Genomic DNA, 24,569 nt, shown 5'->3' with positions numbered 1-24,569 from the left:
TGTAGTAGTAACTTTATCAGTGGATTGACGAATGCTTATGACTTACTGAGTTGTAAACTCACTCGGTGTTTTCTTGTCACCCATTTTAGGTCTCTTGGACTCGTATTGTTGTGTGCTCGGAACCGTCGTTGAAGTCATCACACCGGCTGAAATCTTGTGGTATTGTTTTTTTGTTGTTGAAGAACATTTGGCATGTATAGGCTATTATATTTTGTCGAATTGTGGGTTGTAAACTTTAAGCCATGTGAAAATGGCCTATGTGGTCGTCGAGTGGGATGCTAGAACCTATAGCCACGAGTCTTAGAAACTCAAATTTTGTTAAGGTGGCCATAATTTGTGTCATGTATGATGGATGATTAAGGCCAAGGAAAAATTCATGAAATTGGCATAGTCTACTGCAGTAACTGTTGCGGACAGCAGCAGTGAGATGAGATTGAAAAATCACTAAAAATAGTAGAAGTAGAATTAAATAGTGAGTAAATTATGGAACTGAACCTTGATGAATCTATTTTATATGGACGAAACGAAACGACCATATGAGCAGTATACTGGGAAATATTAAAGTTCTCGTGAGACAGGGCCAGAACGGTTTCTGGGTCCCCTGTCGCGACTTTGAAAATTTACCATAAATTATCCAGAAAGAATTAGGAGTCATGCCTTATATGTACAGATTCCATTTTCAGTCTAGTTTCATTAGAAACAAACGGCACCAGTATTAAAGCCCTGTACAGAAAGATATTCAAGTTGTAACGTGCGGAGGTCAGAGCAGTCGATCCCTGTAACATGGGTGACTTTAACTAATAAACTGTACCAATTGGCCCAACCAAAAATTCTAAAAATAAATCCATGGATGGGTATATGAGTCTAAATTCAGGGAAAATTTACGAAACCAGTTTCCGAGTTTTGGAACTCGAGATATGATTTTTAAGGCGAAGGTGACACAGTTTTCCAGCCTGTCCAGAAATGCCAAATTGGTCGGTACTTTAAGAGGATTTGTCTCGTTAACCCCTCGTGTCCGACACCGGCGTCGGTCACAAGTTAGGGGTGTTACAGTTCGTGAAAATCAGACTCGGGTTAGTTTTGATTTGGCAGTGTACAAGTCGAAGGCTAGAAGTCTTCCAGTTTCTAAGCACAAATTCAACTCAGTTAATTCCCTGCATAGTTCAAGATAGGCTCGTGGTGGGCTTTGGCAAAGATGGCATTGTGAAAATATGAGTCAAGGTGGAGATTTGTTAAATATGACTCCTATTTTCAGTTAAATTTGAGAAATAATCTTTTAGTTAAACTCTGTTTACTTGTTTCAATCAAACATTGATTAGTTTAGATTATTTTATTATTATTTGACCTTTGAATTTAGCCTATAAATAGGCTCTTTTACAACCTTAGAAAAATATATACCCATTAGATATTAGAACTCATAACACATTTAGAGAATTTTGTGTTTACGTTTTGTGAGTTCTTTGTTTTCGGGTTTTTGGGGTTTAGTTTTTATCTCCATCTTTTGTACTCTTTGTTTTTTTGCCATTATAGTAAAATTTTCTTTGCTCGTGGTTTTTTATCCTCTTTGGAGGGGTTTTTCCACGTTAAATTTGTGTGTTCAATTTCTCAATTTATTTCGCTATTTTCTTGTTCGTTGCTTAATCGGGTCGAAATCCTAACAGACCTCATGTGCAGCTCACTGTTTAGATTTATGCCTTGAAGATATTGGGAAGAAGCCCAGTGTAGCAAAAGTGTTAGATGAGGCAAAGAAAGTGACTTGCTTTATATACAATCACATTTGGACTGTTGATTTGATGAAGAAGTATACACAAGGGAAACAAATACTTCGACCCGCTCTTACTCGATTTGCAACTCATTTCATTCAACTTGAAGAGATAACAAGACAAAAGCAAGGTCTGAGAGAAATGTTTAATTCAAAGGTTAGTATTTTATAATTAGTTAATATAATTACTAAAATATAACAACTTTTAATGATTTATTAGTTCCAAATAATTTAAATTATATTATTTTAAAATTTTTCTTATGAATATATAGGAATTTAAAGAATCAAAATGGGGGCAGCAAAAGTTAGGGCCTGCTTATGAAGCCAAAAAAATTGTTTTGGGAAAAGATTTTTGGAAAAAAGCCAACGACCTCATAAAAGTTTATGAGCCCCTAGTAAAAGTATTGAGACTTGTGGATAGCGATGAAAAACCAACAATGAGCTTTATTTATGAGGCTGTTGATAGAGCTAAACGAGCAATTCAACAAGATTGTCGATATTTCATCGAGTATGAAAAGATTATTGACAATAGATGGAATTTTATTCATTCCGACTTGCATTTAGCTGGTATGATAAAATGTTTTATATAATTAAGAACTATTTTTATATTTTATTATTTTAAGTTTTAGATTATTATTATTTGATGATATTCTTATAAATTATACTTAGATTATTTTCTCAATCCTCAATTTCAATTTGGGGTGGAGCATTCTGAGAATGTACTAATAGAAATATTAGAAGGTACACGATCAATAATTGAAAGATTAGAACCTTCCCTTAATACTCAACTTAGAATGGTTAATCAGGTTAGATTCAAGTACTATTATTTGTTACTTAGTTACATAATTTGAAATAGAATTATTTTTTTTTTTACTCTATCTTTTATTTATGCAGTTGTTACTATTTAGAGATAAACATGAGACATTTGGTACTCCACAAGCACAAAGAGCTTGGAAGCAAATGAATCCGGGTAAACAGTTAATTAAATTATTTAATTTAATTTATATTATTTAATTATATTGTACATTTTGAAGTTATTTTGAAATTTAAATAATATTATGCAGCTGAGTGGTGGATAATATACGGCACAAATGTTCCCGAATTACAAAAATTAGCAATTAAAGTGCTTAGTCAAACAACTTCAGCATCAAATTACGAACGAAATTGGAGCACATTTAGTTATATTCACACCAAGGCAAGAAATAGGTTAAAGTATAAAAAACTTGAGAAACTAGTGTTTACCTATTATAATATGAGGCTTCAGAGAAGGCATCAAAAAAGAATGAGCACTGATGATATAAACGCTAGTTTTAATCCTATCAGCCTTGATCATATCTTTGAAGATGTTGATCCACTATCAGAATGGCTTCATGAGAAAGAGAATCCGTTACTAGATGGTGAAAATACCGGTGTGTTGCCTGTGGATACCTCTGATAATGAAATGGATGTTGATCAATCTCAACAACAAAATTTGTCTCATTCAAGTTCTAGTTCAACGCCAAGTCAGAGTGGCGATGGACCCGATGGTAATGGTTTAAGTCCAATTGATGAGGATGATGGATATAGTGGTGATAGAGGTGAAATTAGGTCTTCTAGTCGGTATGGAAGAGAATACGGAGTTGGTACTACTAGTGGACATTTCTGTGATAGATCAGAGTTTGATGGAAATATGTTTCCTGAACCTAGGAGAGATAGAAGTGAACCTAGAGCTCCATCAAAAGGATAAGGCAAGAAGCATACTTCTATAGGCTTTTCATCTGGTAGGAGATCGAGTTCTAGTAACCTTGGGTACAATGATTCATCTACTAGCACTCAAGGTTTTTATCCACCAGAACAACCTTCATATTTTCAACCTTCACATGGTTATCCACAACCATATGGTTATTATCCACCATTTCCTAATTATGGTGTGCCATACCAGCCTCAAATGCATCCTCCACCACCAATGTATCACCCACATCCACCTCTCATGTATCCTCCTCCTCAAATATATCCTTCATATCAATTATATGAAAACCAAGGTGAAAATGTCACTTTTTTTATATATATTTTTGGACAAAGGTCAAGAGAATCAAGTCAAGAACGCTCTCAAAGTGAAGGTGAAAGATCTGATCTTCCTCGTCATTCCACTAATTGGTGAAAACTAAATCGTACCACTACCATTATTTGTAAGGTATGTTTTTTTTAAAGAAAACTTTTGTTAATGTTCTTAATTTTGATGATATTAAAACATTTAAAATATATCTTTAGATAAATGAATGGAGTATATTTTATGAAAAGATAATTAAGAATCAAGCATGTTAAACTATATATGAAAGTAGAATGAGAGTGAGAATAAGTGATAGGAAATAGGAATAATTAATGAGAATCTATACATTTATCTATTCTTTTTTCTTTTTGCAATATAGAATGTTTATATCTTCACCATATTCAAAGTCATAAGAAATATTAAAGACATCTCTCGTGTATGAATTTTCAATTATTTTATCTATAAAAACTTTCAAGCTTATTAAATATGATAAATGTTTATAATTTCCTTCTTCTTTTTACTTTGTTATTAGTTAATATAACATTCTTAGAAAATTCATAAATAAATATAAGAATAATTAATGATTATAAAAGTTGTGTTATCATATCATATTAATAAAAGTTCATAAGTGTTAGAAAACACTCTAAAAATCATTAAACGTGACTTTTCATAATTATAATTATAATTATTATGTTTTACAATAGGTTGTGCGAATTTAAAAAAAATTCACGACCGCGATACCCGCAGTGACCGCAATAGCATTCGTTATGTCCGCAACCGCGATAAGCGCAACGCGACCGAAAACGCGGCCACGACCGCAATTTAAATCCTTGCATGCAATGGCAACACATCATACACGATACAAAAACTAATATTAATAATCGAAGGCTAATGAATTAAAAGCCAATTTCAAAAGAAATTCCAAGAAAATTACACCAATGAAATATAACAAGTTTTAAAATAAATAAAATGAATAATATGAAAGAAAGAAAATTTGAAAACATCACTATACAAACAATATAAAAATTTTAAAACAAGTAATAGATATAAAAGTTTAAAATAGGTAAAACGATAAAAATAAATAATATATTAAATAGTAATAAACAAATAAATTTTAAAATAAATATTATAAAGTACAAAATAATACATAGAAATATAATAATAATAATAATAATAATAATAATAATAATAATAATAATAAAAGTTTTAAAATCACATAAGAGGACATAAATAAATAAATAACAACACGATATAAATAAATAAATAAAATGTTAATAACAAGAGTAAAAAACATATATAAGAAAAATAATAATGAAAATAATATTAGTATATAAATAGGAATAGAAATAGAAATACAATAAATAGAAATATAATAATAGTAGAAATATAAATAGATAAATAAAATTAGATAAATAATAATAGTATTAGAATGACAAAATAAATATAAATAGAAACATAATAATAATAGCAATAATATATTAAATAGTTAATTTGATAATAAAATAGCAAAAATAAAAAAGATTAAATCGAACCTTAAAATAAAATTTTGGGGCGAACCAAAAATAAATAAAAGGAAATAGACCAATTTGAACGTGCGAATAACAAGGAGGGACCAAAAGGGAAATAGTCCCACCCTCCAAAACGCACAGCTTCAAGGAGGACCCAAAATGCAGTCAAAACAAATTTTAGAGCTAAAAAAGAAAAATGAAAACTTAATTACAAAACAATAAAAAAAACGGAAGGGCTAAAAGCAATTGGACGAATTTAGAAAAAACAAAGAAATTGAAATGAAATTGACAAAATTCCCACGTAATTGAAAGAGAAAAGAAAATAATTCAATTCCCATGGAAATAGAAAAAGAGAGAATAATCCAATTCCGAATTGAAGTAGGAATCCCAAAGTAATTCATCCAAGTCCTCCCCTCAAAGAACAAAATACCCCTATTTATATATATGGGGTTTACTAAAAATAGCCTAACTAATTTAATAATAAAATAAAAAAATAATATCTTCCTATTTTTAGCCTTTTACCAAGTCAACAAAATTTGATAACCCCTTAGCTTTCTCCATTATTTTGATTTGGCCACAATTTAATGATTGTCTTTCAATTTGGCCCTTTTTGGCTTGTTTTTGACCGATTGCATCCTTTGGCTTCGGTTATTATTTTTTCGGGCTCAGGCCAAAATTGGCCTATTACAGCTGCCCCTCTTTGCTCATTGTCTTGTAACTAGAATGGAGCAAAGACTATAAAAAGGCCAATTTTGACTGGACCTGCTGAGTCTCGACTTCTTGATGCTTCCTTTCTTCAGGTAGCTTCTATTGCAACTTCAGGAAGGTGAGACTTATATCTTCGACTAAAGTTTCAAGGGGAAGAGACTTGTAGCTTTGATATACTCCCTTAGAACTTAAAGTGGATAAAATTTGGTAATCCTCCGTCAGTTTCTCTACTACTTAGGGGGATAAGATCTGTAATTTTTAGCCTGTTACCTTACTGCTTAGGGGGTTAAGGCTCTCTGTCTTCGATCTGCTCCACTACTGTTTAGGGAGATAAGATCTGTAATTCCCCACCTGTTACCCTACTGCTTAGGGGGTTAAGGCTCACCGTCTTCGATCTGGTCCACTACTGCTTAAGGAGATAATATCTGTAATTTTCAGCCTGTTACCCTACTGCTTAGGGGGTTAAGGCTCACCGTCTTCGATTTACTCCACTACTGCTTAGGGAGATAAGATCTGTAATTTTCAGCCTATTACCCTACTACTTAGGGGGTTAAGGCTCACCGCCTTCAATCTGCTCCACTACTGTTTAGGGAGATAAAATCTGTAATTTTCAGTCTGCTTCATTGCTATCTCAAGAAGATAAGGCTTGTATTTTCGACCTGCTCTCTTGCTACCTCAGAAAGATAAGGCCGGTGGCTAAAATCTGCTCCATAGTCGATACATGGAGATAAGACTCGCCATTTTCAATCTGTTCCATAGTTGATACAAGGAGATAAGATCTGTAATTTTCAGTCTACTTCTTTGCTACCTCAAGAAAAGAAGACTTTTATCTTCAACCTGCTCTCTTGCTACTTTAGAGAGATAATACCGGTGGCTAAAATCTACTCCATAGCCAATACATAGAGATAAGATCTATAATTTTCAGTCTGCTTCCTTTCTACCTCAGGAAGATAAGACTTGTATCTTCAACCTGCTCTCTTGCTACCTCAAAGAGATAAGGCTGGTGGCTAAAATCTGCTCCATAGCCGATACATGGAGATAAGACCCGCCATTTTCGATATGCTCCATAGCCGATAAATGGAGATAAGATCTGTAATTTTTAGTTTGCTTCCTTACTACCTCAAGAAGATAAGACTTGTGAATTCACAGATGTCGCTACACTATCTTCTAGGAAACATGCCCTGTAGACTCGGCTTCATATGCCTATGTTTATGCCAAATGATTAAGATGCTATGATCAAAATGAATCAGATGCCCCTAATCAAATGCGCTATGAATGATATGAATGTAAAAATGTTATGAGAATGATACATTTTTTAAAAACTTAAAGTATCATCACTAGTTATTCATCAGAGTTTTATCACTGTTGCATTATGCTGCCTACTTACTCAGCTATCATTTTCCAACAGAAAACCTGTAGAAACAACCCATTTTGCTCAACTAGCTTGCCCCATTATAACCTCAGGGTCCATTTCATTGTACTTTTGGGACCCAAGGTTTGTACCATCTTCAAACCCTCCCCTACAACCCAGGAGTATAGGATCTGAATCTTTCCATTAATTTGGTCTATTACACCATCCCCTAGGTTTCATGATCAAATGTGTACACCTGATATTTGCATGAATGAGGAATATCATTTCTTTTCTCGAGAATGATCCCCTTTTATGCTTGGGTTGATCATTATTTGTTGAGGTTATATCACCGACGCAATATCTTGTCTCTTTGTTCAACTGGTATCTTTGATCAAAAAACTGAAGAGATAGTCATAATTTAGACTCTTTTTTCTCAAACATTCCCAACCCTTAGGCTTGGTAAGCTCTAAACAATAATCATGTTGTAGGTTCCTGTACCATTTAGAAATTTCCAGAGTAATACGCAGAACCTCTTTTGTGAAGGTATTATTAGTCCATTAATCATTATTTCAATGCAAAATGCTTGAAAAAGATCATAATAATGGATAAGAGAGAAAATAACTAGGAGCATAGCTCAAAAGATAGCAAACGTAATAAAAAGGAAATTTATTGAGACGTATCAAAGATAGCAAATTTAAAATGGGCAAAATGGAAAACTAGATGCCCTAGATATCGCAACTTAAGCTTCTTTGTACCAACTTCTTGAGGACCATTTTGAGCTTAATTTGTGTTTAGGGAATCTGGAGTACTTCGTCGATGCCCCAAGATGTAGCATACTTCTTCATTGTTAATTCAGACATAGCAAGACTATTGTATGCCCCACTTTGATCCAAATTTGAGTCGTCCTTTTTGGGTTTTCAACTAAAATCCCATTTGGTCTCAAGTTGCCCTTTGCGGGTTTTCGCCTTGGCCTCTCCTGTTTTTTTTTCTTTTCTTTTGTGTTTTTTTTTAAACTGTTAACTGTGACTGAATCTGAGTTCACCGAATTGGGAAGTCCTTGCCATCCATCTCGGATAATATCAGTGCTCCTCCAGAACAGGCCTTCTTTACTACATAAGGTCCTTCCTAGTTTCGCATCCACTTTCCTCTAAAGTCCTTTTGTATAGAAATGATCTTCTTCAATGCCAGGTCCTCAATTATCTAGGATGAATCCCCCTTTTGTCGCAAGCTTGCATCATCTGACCGTGACGGATATCTTTCAAATTCAACTGATCATATCTGGATTGGATTCATTCTATCTCATCCAACCTTTAGTTCTAGCAAGACTCAGAGAAAAGAAATAATGGACAAAACACTTTCATTCCACAAACTAATGAGAAAAGCATTACCCCGATGAAGGTCTTAGCCGATATTTGATAAGTATAGAGAGTAAACGGTAACTTCTTTATGTCAATCTTTACAAGTTTCGGTCACCTTCTACAATCTTCTTTATTTCTTTCTTTTTGCTTGCCTTTGCTGCACTGTGATATGGTGTCTGATCTTTGAACAGACTGCAAGCTTTTGACATTATGCAGTTGTATTAGACATGATCTTTTCTGATATTACTTGTCGACGCCTGATCTTTCCCCCTTTTTTTTTAAAAATTTGATGACTATCAACCTTGTAATATTGGCATATGAAGTGACCTTTACCCTCTTTGTAAAGCTATCGATGCCTACCAAGATGAATAGATTAGACGAGAATGGCCTGATAACATCCATGCCCCCCAGTAGAGAAAGTCTGTGAAGAAATAAATAAGGCACATGGATCTTGTCTCCCTAAATACTGCCTAACTGATACAATCCCCCTCTATGGTGGATCAATAGTACCCAAACCTCATGATTATTATGGCTACCGTGAAACTATTAACATGTATCCTTCTAACACCGTATAGACATTAGCGCCCATAGGTCTTAATATCCTAAGCATATCCTGACATGATTATGCGAAAACATCTCTTGGAGAAACTCAATGATGATTCGCTTTGCCTTCGTGGCAATGTAGGCTTCGATCTTTACCTCTTGCTCACAATGTCCACTGACCCTTTGTAGAGTAGGATCTGTTTTTTATCATGCTCTACCATCCTTAACAAAATCAGGACATTGGCTATAATCTCTGTTGTCTTCAAAGTCTTGAGATTCGCTTAAGCACATGTCTCACCCTAAAAGGGAGTTAGTTACAGCGTTGCTCATGTCATTGATATCTGGGGACCTATTGTAGGTACAAAGGCATATTTCCAAAGAATGAATTATTCTAAGGATGATTATTTGTACGATATGATCATGAATGAAGAATGACAGAATATTTAAAAGACAGTCCAAAGAACAAAAGAATGTATACTATGAAATGGAAAAAATGAAAGAATATTTGCTCGACAAGATACATTTTATTGAAATAAAAATTCTGGACACAAGTCTATGTCACAAAAGGATTCTTACTGCCTCTAGGCTTAAAGCAACAAGCGTGTTTTGAATATTACTCTAGATTAGCTTTAAAAATATAGAGATCTCTTCCACAGTCCCATTGTTCAAAACACTCCCAAGTATGCAAGGATTTGGAAACTTTTATTCCCCGATTCTCTCTTCGAGTATGTCATTCAGATTCCCTAATATTCCTTCCAGGTTTTTGACTTGTTCAAGGCATTGCAACTCTTTCGCCTCCCTGTTCCATCATCAAGGACTTTTTTTTTCAAGCTCAACTTCAGTATCTGGCATGCTGACCAGACTTTCCTTTCCCAAATATGTCACATTACAATTGTAATTCCAGGGCACCCTTTTGCTATCCTTATAAGGAAAAGCTGTGGGTTTCTGAATTACAACTCTCGATGCCGTTTTTACTCCAGCTTCATTGATTCTCGGTCTTGAGATGATCACCACCAGTCGATTGACCTCAGCGACCTTCTCTACTGAGTCTCCTCTTGCGGTGCACACGTCCTCTCTTTCAGCGAACTCAAAGAATTCTAACTCCTTATTGTCCATTAGACCCTACACCAGGGCCTTGAATTCACTGTATCTCTGAATCTCATGATCCTCCTCTCCATGGAACTAACAATAGTTCTTCGCTTCTCGGGGTTTGCTCCCCAAGTTTTGCAAAATTAGACCTCTTTCTACCATTTTCCTCTAAACCTCTCTTAACGGGGTTTTTATTTCTACAACATTCACCTTGATTCTCCTCCTCATGTTCTCAGCTATCGCGTTCACCCCATTATCAGTATGATTGGGTAACGGATTTCCTACTCCTGGTGCATCGTCGAACTTCACAATGCCGTGTTGATGAGCCTTTCGACTAGCTTTTTAAACGAGAGGCAATTCTCTATCGAGTGCCCACTATTCCCGCATGGTATTCATATTGAGTGCTTACGTCGTACCATTTGGGATATGGGGTTGCAACGGTTTTGAGAAGACAGGGGATACAAAGTGCTCATCAAATAGATATTTTTACAGCTCCCGGTATGTTATTGGAATAGGAGTAAACCAGAGCTTCTCCGTGCTTTGTTTTGTATTGGGCTCCTGTCTTGGTGAAGCTTGCTGACTCACGGCCACAGCTTTCGTTTGGTTTACTGTGAGTGGTTTTGCATAACCCATGCTCACATTGCTGAATTCATTTTCTCTCTTCTTCAGGGCCGACCTCTTGGTACTTTCCCTAGCCTCTATCTTTCCGCTTCTTATCGCATTCTCTATCATCTCACCAGACATTACTATGTATCCAAAACTCTTAGTTGCGCTTCCCAGCATGTGATTAATAAAAGGTGCCTTCAAAGTATTAATAAAAAGCATGGTTGTCTCTTTTTCCAACATCGACGGTTGAACTTGCGTAGCGACTTCCCTCCACCTCTGGGCATACTTTCTGAAACTTTCATTCGACTTCTTCTCCATGTTTTGTAACGTGATCCTATTAGGCGCTTTTTCGGTCACATGGCCATATTGCTTCATGAAGGCCTATGCTAAATCTTTCCATGATTTAACTTGGGTACAACTCAGCTGATTGTACCATTTGGCCGCAGCCCCAGCTAAACTATCCTGAAAATAGTGAATCAATAACTGATCATTGTTGTCATGACCAATCATCCTTCGACAAAACATAATAATGTGAGCCTTAGGGAAACTGGTTCCGTTTTATTTTTCAAATTCTAGCATTTTAAACTTCGGAGGGAGTACCAAATCCGGGACTAGGCTCAACTCCTTAGCATTCATTCCGTAATAATAATCAACGCTTTCCAACGCCTTGAATATCTCCTCTAACCATTTATATCGGTCTTCCAATTGCTTTGGAAATTCTTCTCTTGCCTTTTCTGCCTCTGCAACCTTATCGAAGTCAGGGAATGTAGGATTTGTCTGATTGTCTTCGGGGTTAGAACACGAGCCCGTCGAGAAATTTATCGGTGCCGAAGTACCAGTCTGATGTTGGGGTTTGATATTAATAGACACTCCTTGTGGTAGTACTGGGGTATTTTTTGGAGTGAAACCTAGAGGGTAAGCAAGTATCTCACTGTCATCCTCAGTATTAACCATGGGACTCTTCCCTTTTCCTGGCCTTCCCATTAGTAGCTGAGACAATTGGTTCATCGTATTCTTTTGAGATTCCAGCATATGATCCTTCATATCCTGCTGAATCTTGGCCAACTGTTCTTACATCTGTAATTGCAGCCGATCCTGCATTTCTTTCTGCATTTGTTCCAGTTTTTCCAGCTTTTGATCCATAACTCTAGTTTTTCTCCATGTGTAGTAGTGATGTTCTAAGGTAACTATAACACGATTTCTAATTAATTAGGGTTCTTTTGTGAAGTTTAATGCACATGATGCAACGCAATGCAAATATATGGAATGAATGCAAAAGAAAGTAAGGCGTTGATTTTGAATTCAATTATATTAGAACAACTTTTCTAGAAAACAAATTCCTTTACATAAAATGGATTACATATGCGGCTTTGCCCTCATATTCCAGGCGATCCCTTTTCTGTAAAAGTCAAACCACGCAAACTTCTAATAGATACCTCCACTAGCTCTTTTTTGCTTAATCCGGGCCGCGACTTATTACTCACTTATCCTCGCGAATCTTGTTAGCTCCTTTAAAAAAGTCGGTACGTGACTACTCTCGAATAAATTTTATTGACTTGAATCCTCAGGTAAAGTCTTGTTTTCCTCCGCAATCTATTAGCCTTCTTCGGTTGTGTTTACTTGGACCATATTCAGACAACCATATTATAATCCACTTTATCAAGAAATTCATTTTCTTATGACAAACTATTTTATTTAACACTCAAATATGAATCAACACCTCCTTTCTATGATGAGGTAATGCAATGCAGTGATAAACAAAACAAAACACGTTAGCACAAGAGGAAAAAAAACAATATAGCACACCTAATTGGGTAACCGCTAGGGTTTTGAGTGGCTTTACCTAGGGTTGGGCTCTTAAGGCTCGCTATATTCAGTTTGGTTCTAAAGTAGAGGTACCCAAACCAATAGATTCCTCGATCCTCACCCATTATAGGCTCATGTGGACCGAGTTCAATTCAGGGGAATACATTTCCCTAAGGCCATGTGGAGGTGAAAATATCACGAAGACATAGGTACGGATGTATCCTGGAAGTAATCCACTAGCCCATGCGGAGGTGAAAACCTCACGAAGGCGTAGTTTCTCACTCCTATTTAAAAGGTGTGACCACAACGGTCATGCAATGCAATGCAATAGTCTACAAGACTCAAACCATACAATCATACAAACAAATGCAACAAAGAATCATGATTTTCAAATCAAATTTTCAATCTTCAACAAAAGGACAGAAAATAATCAATTTTATAGCTTGACTCTCTTATTGGCCCTAGTAAAGTCACCAAGCTATCGAAACCATTTTTAAGTTTGGAAAAACGTGGATCGACTTTAAAAACGAATTATGGAATCGCCACCAATCCTTTTTGTTTAGGTGTGATCGGGTCACCTCATGATCGATCATTTTAATAAAGCATTTTGGTTTATTAAAACAACATTTTTTGTCTAAGAAAAACTAAAAAACGGATTCGGGAGTCGGTTACACGTAAAGAAGGATTAGCACCCTTGCAACGCCCAAAATTGGTACCGTATTAATCAATTAACATCCTAATGTTGAGAATTTGAAAAAGATTTTAGAATACAATTCCTTTAAAAATGTTTGGATAACTAGACTTGGATGTTGAGATTCTCTCGTTCAGAAGGGATAAAATGTCATATCCAGCACGGTAGGATACAACATTTCGAACCCTTGATACAAGATCATCTCATGATTTCCAAAACTCATGCATTTGAAATTTTTTTAAAAGGATATTTGGCTATTTGGTCAAACGGCAAATCGAAATCCAGCACAATTGGGTACGATTTATCGAATTTCCAAATACGAAATATTATCTTCATTTAAAAAAATCTTTTTTATGGGTTTGGGTAAAAATCAATTGATGTTGGGCGAAAAGTTGGAATTTAAAAATCATGATACAAATAACAAGCATACAAGCTTAGTATTGAGCATGGAAAAAAAATCGGGGCAATAATATTACACGAATAAATAATGAGAAACACAAAGGAATGAGTTAGGGTACATGCAATGGCAACACATCATACACTATACAAATACTAATATTAATAATCGAAGGCTAATGAATTAAAAGCCAATTTCAAAAGAAATTCCAAGCAAATTACACCAATGAAATATAACTAGTTTTAAAATAAAATAAAATGAAAATATGAAAGAAAGAAAATTTGAAAACATCACTATACAAACAATATAAAATTTTAAAACAAGTAATAGATATAAAAGTTTAAAATAGGTAAAACGATAAAAATAAATAATATATTAAATAGTAATATACAAATTAATTTTAAAATAAATATTGTAAAGTACAAAATAATACATAGAAATATAATAATAATAATAATAATAATAATAATAATAATAATAATAAAAGTTTTAAAATCACATAAGAGGACATAAATAAACAAATAACAACACGATATAAATAAATAAATAAAATGTTAATAACAAGAGTAAAAAACATATATAAGAAAAATAATAATGAAAATAATATTAGCATATAAATAGGAATAGAAATACAATAAATAGAAATATAATAATAGTAGAAATATAATTAGATAAATAATAATAGTATTAGAATGACAAAATAAATATAAATAGAAACATAATAATAATAGCAATAATATATTAAATAGTTAATTTGATAGTAAAATAGCGAAAATAAAAAAGATTAAATCGAACTTTAAAATAAAATTTTGGGGCGAACCAAAAATAAATAAAAGGAAATGGACCAATTTGAACGTGCGAATAACAAGAGGGACCAAAAGGGAAATAATCCCACCCTCCAAAACGCACAGCTTCAAGGAGGACCCAAAATGCAGTCAAAACAAATTTTAGGGCCAAAAAAGAAAATGAAAACTTAATTGCAAAACAATTAAAAAAATGGAAGGGCTAAAAGCAATTGGACGAATTTAGAAAAAACAAAGAAATTGAAATGAAATGGACAAAATTCTCACGTAATTGAAAGAGAAAAGAAAATAATTCAATTCCAATAGAAATAGGAAAAGAGTGAATAATCTAATTCCGAATTGAAGTAGGAATCCCAAAGTAATTCATCCAAATCCTCCCCTCAAAGAACAAAATACCCCTATTTATATACATTGGGTTTATTAAAAATAGCCTAACTAATTTAATAATAAAATAAAATAAAAATAATATCTTCCTATTTTTAGTCTTTTACCAAGTCAACAAAATTTGATAATCCCTTGGCTTTCTCCATCCTTTTTATTTGGTCACAATTTAATGATTGTCTTTCAATTTGTCCATTTTTGGCTTGTTTTTGACCGATTGCATCCTTTGGCTTCGGTTGTTATTTTTCGGGCCCAGGCCAAAATTGGCCTATTACAATAATAATATCCTATAATATCCTATTATGATTAAAATTGCTAAAAGATAATATCCCACAATAATATCCTAACACCCCCCTCAAGTTAGAGCATATATATCATAAATGTCCAACTTGATGAGAAGATATTCAAATTGTGATTTACCAAGTGCCTGTGTAAAAATGTCAGCCAATTGAATGGAGGTCGAAACATAAAAAGGTGCGATCAAACCATCCTGGATTGCATCTCTAACAAAGTGACAATCCACTTCAATATGTTTAGTACGCTCGTGAAATACAGGATTCTGTTCAATATGTAGTGCAAATTGACTATCACAAAATAAAGGAATTGCTTTAGGATGATGAACACCTAAGCTTAATAATAAGGCCTTCAGCCATTTAAGCTCGCAAGTGATAGAAGCCATAGACCCATACTCAGCCTTAACAGAAGAATGAGAAACAGCATGTTGTTTCTTAGTTTTCCAATAAATAGGAAATTGTCTCAAAAAGAGAAGCCAGCTAGTAAGTGAATGCCAAGTTAACAGACAAGCAGCCCAATTCAAATCACATCACCCTTTCAAGAACAAATCACTATCAAATCTCAAAAGGATCCCTTGGCCATAAGAGCCTTTCAAGTACCAGATAACACGAAAGCTACAACCCAATGCTCCTGTCTTGGCTTATGCATAAATTGGGATAAGACATGAACTAAGTATGCCAAATTAGGTATGGTTACTACCAAATAAATCAAATGACCCGTTAACCATTTGTACGAATTTGGATCAGATAAAACTGTCCTTGTAGCATGCGCTAATTTATGATTTTGCTTTATTGGTGATCTTGCAGGCTTTGCTCCCAAAAGATCCGCCTTCGAAATAATATCAAGTGCATATTTTCTTTGACAAATAAATAACCCCAAAGATCTACGAGCTACCTCTATCCCCAAAAAATATTTCAAAACACCAAGATCCTTCTATGGAAGCAAGAACTAATATACCCCTTAAAAGTTTTCAAAGTAGTGAAATCATTCCCAAAAAGAAGCAAATCATCAACATAAACCAACACATTAATTCGTACAGATTTCTTAGTGTATGTAAAGAGAGAATAATCAAAATATGATTGAAGAAATCCATACCCTTTTAGTGCGGTAACAAGCTTTGCAAACCAACACCGGGGAGTCTGTTTTAACCCTTTTAAAGACTTGCACAAACGACAAACCATTCCAGGCTTATCAGAAGAAAAACCTAGAGGAAGCTTCATATAAACCTCTTCATCAAGATCACCATGTAGGAAGGCATTATGGACATCTATCTGATGTAACTCCCAATTTTTCGAAGCTACAATAGTTAAGAAAGCTCAAACAGTCACCATTTTCGCCACATGTGCGAAAGTTTCATTATAGTCAATACATTCTACCTGATGATTACCAAAAACAACAATATGAGCTTTAAGTCTCTCAATACTTTCATTGGAGTTATATTTAGTCTTGTACACCTATTTACTACCCAGTGTTTTCTTTTTAGGAGGAAGTGTTTCCATAGATCAAGTGTCATTATCCTCCACAGCACAAATCTCCTTTTGCATAGCATCACGCCATCCTGCATCCCATAATAATATCCTATAATATTCTATTAGGAATCAAATTGCTAAAAGATAATATCCCATAATAATATCCTAACAAGTACCGATCCAATAAGGGACTGAATTAATTGACACAAATTGGTTGGGTTGGTTGAATCGGTTTTCACTATTTTTTATTTCTTAATTTATTCAATTGAACTGAACAAATTGATTCAACCTAGAATTAGTGTGTCCACTAATTCGGTTAAGACTAAATCTAATTTGTCATTTTCTTTTACACTTATTTTCTTCTCTTACTTCAAAACTACAATAAACTCTTTTTATAACAACATTTTTTTTGGTAAAAAAAGAAAATACAACTCAATAATCAAACAATAGGAAAGCTCATTACATAATTCTTATCAATCAATTGTACTCCTGTTTCCCTGTCTCTTCGAAGCTTGACAATTCTGTCTGCAATACTATTCTCTTCTCTGGGATTATGCTGAAGATTCCAATGACTCAAAGACTTCAAAAGCAAAACAATTCTCCTAACTAAGGCAGAATTGGAACCACCGCAAACACCTTCATGAATGAGGTTCACAACTTTATAACAACATTTTATTATAACAGTCAAGTTTGTTATAGAATCTTTTATTTTATATATATATATATATAAATTTTAGTTTTACTCTTTATAACATCTTTTCATCTATAATAGTAACAACCATAAAAGTATGAAGCACACTCTTCACTAAATTAATTTTCTATAACAACTTCTTATGTTAAATTTTAATATTTTTTGAATTATAATTTATAGTAAAAGTAGTTTTATTATTAAGAGAAATAAAATAGTAAATTTTAGTTAAGAAATTATATAAATAAAATGTTTAAATTTTATATAAGAATAATATTAGTTATATTTTATTAAGAATAATTTTAATAAATGAAATTACATTTTAAATATTATTATAGATACAATTTAAATATCACCAATAAATAATAATAGTAATATATTATAGTTTTAATTTGAAAATTTTAAAACCTCAAATAGGATCTAAATCTCAAATATCATTCAACCAAAGTTATATTTTTATATTTTTTATACATTTTAATTTTATTATGCTAACGTTATTACCTCCATAAATTGTATATATTAATAATATTATTGATTGAATTAGTATTATAAATTAACCTAACACCAACTCGTAATTAATGACAATACAATAATAAATAATTATATTTATTTAATAATTTTAATTTGATGTATTTAAATTTTTACTCAAAATTTAATTTTTATTTTTATTTTAATATTATACATATTTTATGTACTATTATTATTAATTCATTAAACTATATACTTTAGTATTTATTATATTTTATTTTTAACACACTTCTATATTTTAAAGAACAGAGGTGTCAGTAAATTTCTAAAATAATAAAGGAAGGAAAGTGGGGCCAGGAAGAGCATTGGATTCCAAACTTTGTTGTGAAGACAGAGCAGAAGAAACCGACAGGACTCTACCGCAATTTAGGCAATATTATAATTATAATAAAAATATGATAATTTTTAATTTCATTTCCATAATTAAAAATTCACTATCAATCCAACCCATAACTACATTTGTTTTGCACGTTTGCAAAGTTTCATACAAATTTATTTTCCTTGAATTCAGCACCCAACGCAATTCAAAATCCACAAAACATCAATTTCAAATTTTTAATTAATTAATTTTTATATTTTAAAATTTAGTTTTAGTTATTAATATTATTTTTATTAAATTTATTGACCTGATATTTTAGAATAAAAAACTTATTTCATAACAATGTAATTAAAATTTAATATTCATGAACTTGAATTTAATAAAATGATTTTAATTTAAAATTTAAAATCTAAAAAATATAGATAGTAAAATTTAAATTTATGAAAGGTACCAAAACTTCTAATACAATTTAACCAAAATTTAATTATCTATCTTTCAACTATTTTCATATTGTTCATAAAAACTATTTTCACACCGGTGCAAATCATAATACTTTTTTTCTAAAAAAGAAAGCCTTGATTTGTAATATTTAGTTACTATCAATTGTTTTTGGTTTTTCTTTTAAGCTATGAATAATACAGAACACAAAGCAAAGGAGAGAGAGAAAAAAAAACAAAATTTACAAAAAAAAAATACTAGAAGACACATGTATGAGCGTAAAATAACATATTTAGAAAATAAATTTGTGTTTAAAAATTATATATAATAAATAATAAAATGCACGATTTGAACTAAATAATAATATATGAAATATGCATGATATTAAAACACATGAATATATCATATAAGATTACTAAATGAAAGCCATTTGTTTCTTATTTTTTGTTTTATTTAGCGGTGGTGCCAGCCTCCAAGCTGGCCCGCCTTTTTCCTTTCCCATTAACCTTTTATTTTTTTCTTTTTTTCATTCACTACACATGTCTTCTCTCATTTCAATTTGCAGATTTATTTTGTGGGTATCTTTGTTGTTTTCACAAGTTGTGATAGACAGATGACGGTGCTTGTCATTCGCTAAAACTCCACCATCCATCAGTAGTTTTTCTTGGAAAGTGGGTGGCTCTTTATCAACTTCTTAATTTGTTTCTATTTTGAGAGTATTTTAGAATAATAAATAATTTCACATGTTGATTTGGATTTGTGTTGTCTTAAGTTTTATATATTTTTTGTTTGTTTTCTCATTGTTTAATAAGTTTTCAGTTTTAGAAGTTATTGTTTGCTCTTATAGTACGTTTTTTTAGCCTTGCTTATGCATGTAATTTTAATTTTATAAGTGATTTTAAGGATGATTTTGTTGTCGTCCTCTCTAGTTTAGTGAGTGCTCGATTCTTTTATTGATTTTTGCTCACCACTTTGGACCATCCGGGATTGATTTCCTTATCATGCTAAGTGCTTGCAATCACTCCAGATAGGTCGTGCTTGAGTTGTGACAAAGCCAATTGTCAACATGTCATAATGTTCTATCGATATTGAGGTTAAAGCCTTTGTTGTGTTTATGGAGCTTATCATTTACCATCTACGACAAGTGTTTGCTATTTTTTTCTCTGAATTATATGGTTCTATTCATTGAATGAATTAATGAATTTATCTGTTAAATAAAAAGATTACTAAATGAATACAATTACTTATCACGGTGTTTTCATCAATTCTAAGTTGGTGTAAAAATCCTAAGTTGTTATGGAGTTGATTTGTGATACCATCTCAATTAACAACATTATAAATATAATATATACAACTGAAGTAGGTAATAAAATTTAAATGTAAAAATTATTAAAATAAAACTTTAGTTAAGTGGTAAAATAAAAAATTTCTAATTCAATTAGTATGGGTTCAAATCTAATCATATATATATTTTTATTAGTTTTTCTAAAATAAAAGATTAAATTATCCTCAAATAATATAATTTATTTTTTGAAGAAAATATAATTTATTTTAAATGCAAATGAATATTAAATTAAATTTTCTAAAGGAACTGAGACTCAATGGATGTGTGACACAAACTCAATAAAAGGCTTTATAAATAGTATAGATGATAATATAAGATTAGCAGTGACATTTTTAGTTGTGGAAATGAAACTAAAAAAATCATAATTTTATTATAATTATATGTATAATATCTTTGATCACGTGAAAACAAAATTAAAAAACAGAGATATTTATTGAGTAAATAAATTTTACTATTTTTATGGGGAGAAAGGATTGTATGAATCATAATTTCTAGCATTTTTAGTTAGATTTGAATTTTTTCAGGAGAAGAAAAGTTAAAAATTAGGAGGAAAAATCTAATTTGTCATTCTCCCATTGAAAAGGGATAAGGATGACATGAAATCACAGCTTCATACAATCACTTCTCTTCTTATGGGTTCGATTTACTCGTCATCATTATGAAAATGAAATTAAAAAATTATTATATTTTATTGAGTAAATAAATTTTGTAATTAAAGTGGAAGACACAAAATATTAAAGTTGTGTTTAATAAATCATTAAAAATTTTATTCCTTTAATATTTTAAATTTGTCTTATAATTATTTTAATTTTTATTTAATACAAAATTAAAAAAAAGGGTGTTGAATAAGATAAATAATAGGTTGGTTATGTTTGATAAACCAAAATATTAAGTACAAAAATTAAATATTGAAAAATTAAGTGTTGAATTTAAGTTATAAAATATGTTTGATATTTTATTTAAAATTAAATACGGAATATAATTAGATTGTTTGATAAGATATAATATTATCTTAAATAAAATAAAAACCATTAAACTTATCCTCTATTAAGTGATAAGTAGGTCTCTATCTACTTATCATTTTCTACACCTTTTGTACAAAAATTCTATCTAATAGTTTTCACCGTGGGTTATCAAACATGTTTAATAAATTAAGTTGATGAAAATATTAATTTTAAGTTGATTGAATTTTTTCAACACTTTATCAAACAGGGTCTAATGTAGAAAATGTTAAGTAGATTTTATTTTATTAAAAATTAAAATAAATTATATTTTTTAAAAAATAAATATTCAAATTACCATATTTATCTTTCATCTAAAACTATCTAAAATAATATAAAATATTATATTAATAAGATAAAAATTAAAAAATAGTTGTTTAAAAATTAATATTTATTTTTATCAAATAACTTAATTATATTAAATACTTATATTTAATAATAATTTACCAAATATTTTTAATATAAATTCTTCACTTATAAAATTTTAGGTCTGCTAACGTGGCCACTGTTATAGGCATATTGGAAGGTAGATGAATATAAATCCATCATATTCAAATTTTATGATAATATGATTAAATTCTAAATTAAAAATATTATATATATTTTAAAATTCTCTTCAAAACAAAAATAAAAGAAAAGAAGATAAAATAATTGGAATGATAAACTTGAATTGATAATTTATTTATTTAAGACCTCAAAATTATTATTTTGGAATTTTAAAAAGTAAAATTTAGAATTATTGTATAATTTTTAATATTTTTAATTATATATTATTTATAAAAATTGGAAAGAATTATTTTATAAATATTTTGAATTTTTGTAATTTTTAGAGGACCAATTTGCATCTTTTAAAACTATTAGGGACCCACTGAATATTTACATCAATTTATTATTTGAGTTGTAAAATTCAATTTGACTCAAATTCAAAAAATCAAATAACTTGTTAGAGTTGATTTGAAAAAAAAATGAATAACCTAATTCGATTAGTTCGAAATTCAAAAAAAAATTAATTTTTTTTAATTGAATCGAAATTTATTCACGCCTAATTACACTATTCAATTCTTGGGAGGGGTGTGAGAATGAAGAGAAGCGCATGGTTAATTAATCATAGTGACTTTAAAACTTTATTTTTATCCTTTTTTTTAAGTTCAAATTAAAATATAATTGCACTCTCCTAGTCAAATACATCTTAAGAATAAGAATTGTTTGTAATAAAAAAATGTAATTAATTGCTATCCTCATAATTACACTCCCATACAATAAATTTATAGTGTTCATATATACCCTTAATTCACATAATCTTACTATTAAAAAATATAAATAACGTATATTATGTAATTTATAGGAAAATTATCCCATTGTCGGTGAAAATTTTTAGACTTCACAAGTGTATCAAATAATTACTTTATATTATTAAAATAATATTTAGGAAAATATTTGATGCATTGTTAGTAAAGTTTTAAACTCCACAAACAGATTAGGAGTTAACAAGTATCCTATATAGATATAATAAATTATTAAAATATAAATCTACCTAAAAAAATCCACATATTAATTTTTAAGATTATTTATGAAATAAAAATTAAGATTATTTATGAAATAAAAAATAGACTATGTACTAAATTTTCACCCATAATATTTATATATTTGTAGAAAATTTGATGCACCTATATTGCATATACATTTTATACTAATATGTATTATTTTATTTCGAAAACCATTGCTCTTCTTTTATAATTAACTTCTATCTCTCGAAATTTCAAGAACTTAATTTCTTTTAAAAGCATTTTACCTAAAAAAACACAAATACTACTATCTCATAATATCTTATTGCTAAATTACTTAAGAATTTTAAAAATTTCCCTCCAAAGTTATTGTAAAGAAAAAAAAGAATGCATGGAGTCATCATCCCATTCCAGCCCAATCTAAGGAATTAAAAGGCCTCTTTTAGTTCAATCTCACTGTGGGTGTAGGCTGATTATCTAAGCCTCTTTTAGGTCGGGTATACAGAAAATATAAAGCCTTGTTTAGTCTTTCCTTCGGAAATTCCTTGCAAATAACAAATAGTAAGCATTAAATTGTTAGGTCAACAGTAAGAAGTTGCAGAAAGCAAAATCAGCTTCAATTGCAAATGCTTTTCATAGCTTCTAAAACCTACGAGTCACTTCACTTTTAGAAGCTACAAAGAAACGAGAGAGAGAATGGGGGGTTTATAACAGCTGGGAATTTGAGTTGGAAAGCTGAATATATTGTACATGGTACACAACAAGACAATATATTAAAAGATTCTTGACAGAAATATGTTTTTATAAACTCTTAATGGTGAGCAGGTGGGGGCTAAGTTAATTAAGTACACTACTCTATGTTTTCAATAAAATAGATCACATATACAAAAGGATATATTGATAGACTGAAAGTCTTTAATTGATATTAGTAGACAACTCATAACTCTTATAAGAGAATAATATATAGTAGAAATCACATTAGGTTAAGAAGAGAAGGAGAATAAATGAATAAAGAACAGTTGCATGGCCCATGCAAAATGTTGTTGGAGTTTAAGTGACCATAACCTAAGCTCTATGGCCGCATGTGGAGAAAGATTATGTAATTTATTTACACCTTTTAATATATATATATATATATATATATATTTATCAGTCTTTTGACACCTCTTTTCTCGATCGATCTTCGTCTATAAATAGAGCTAGCACCATAGGGAACGAAGAAGTCTGTAAGCAAAGTTGCTAAGTATCTCCTTCTTCACTTGTTTTAATTCCACATTTTAAGCTTTACCTATTTTATATATGGCCCAAAACAATCTTCTCTCTATTCTTGTTCTCCTTTCGCTTGTTCTCTTCCTGGAAATTGAGGGAATTTTAGGAAGGCATTTGATTTTGGAGCAGAATCAGAAGGTGAGAACATTTAATAGAATCCTAGCAAAGGAAAGTAGGAATATTGTTGATCCCAAAATTAATGGTGTTAACAAAACCAAGTCTCCACCTTCACCACCAACTGTGGTAATTGGAGCCTCGCCGCCGAAAAACGACCAAGATTTCAGGCGCACATCTCCTGGACACAATCCTGGCATTGGCCATTCCATTCAAAACTAGGTCCAAACATCCTTACTTTGAAGACAGACAGATGGTATTATAGTGCCACACAGATTCCTATCCTAGAAAAGATTTCAGCTTAAGTGGTTCGGTTTCTATTTGTGTTGTCTTATCTTAGTTTAAATTTCAGTTTCAGGTACCTTAGGTTTGAGTGTTTGTAAAATATATTTAGTGAAGTCAGTGAGCAAATGAAATTCTTGGATTTTTACATTTTATAACTCCTTCTTTGCCTATTAATTAAAGTGGTATAAAATATATTTGAAGAGCTAATAAATAATTTAATCAAAATAATTAATTAATGATTTATTAAATTCTAAAATTGTTTTTATTTTTTAAATAAATAAA

General features: G+C 31.2%; 1 protein-coding gene across 1 annotated transcript; it reads left to right on the top strand.

The window, feature by feature from the left end:
• The first annotated feature begins 23,918 nt into the window (after positions 1–23,918).
• LOC108477691 (precursor of CEP5-like) lies at positions 23,919–24,224 on the top strand. Its single transcript, XM_017780202.1, has one exon. It carries the CDS (start codon positions 23,919–23,921, stop codon positions 24,222–24,224), a length of 306 nt encoding a protein of 101 aa, XP_017635691.1.
• Positions 24,225–24,569: the final 345 nt, after the last annotated feature.

The sequence above is a fragment of the Gossypium arboreum genome, chromosome 12 (genome assembly GCF_025698485.1).
Source record: "Gossypium arboreum isolate Shixiya-1 chromosome 12, ASM2569848v2, whole genome shotgun sequence".
In the NCBI taxonomy this organism is placed as follows: domain Eukaryota; kingdom Viridiplantae; phylum Streptophyta; class Magnoliopsida; order Malvales; family Malvaceae; genus Gossypium; species Gossypium arboreum.
Note: the sequence above shows the minus strand (reverse complement) of the source record. Positions and strands in the feature narration are given on the sequence as shown.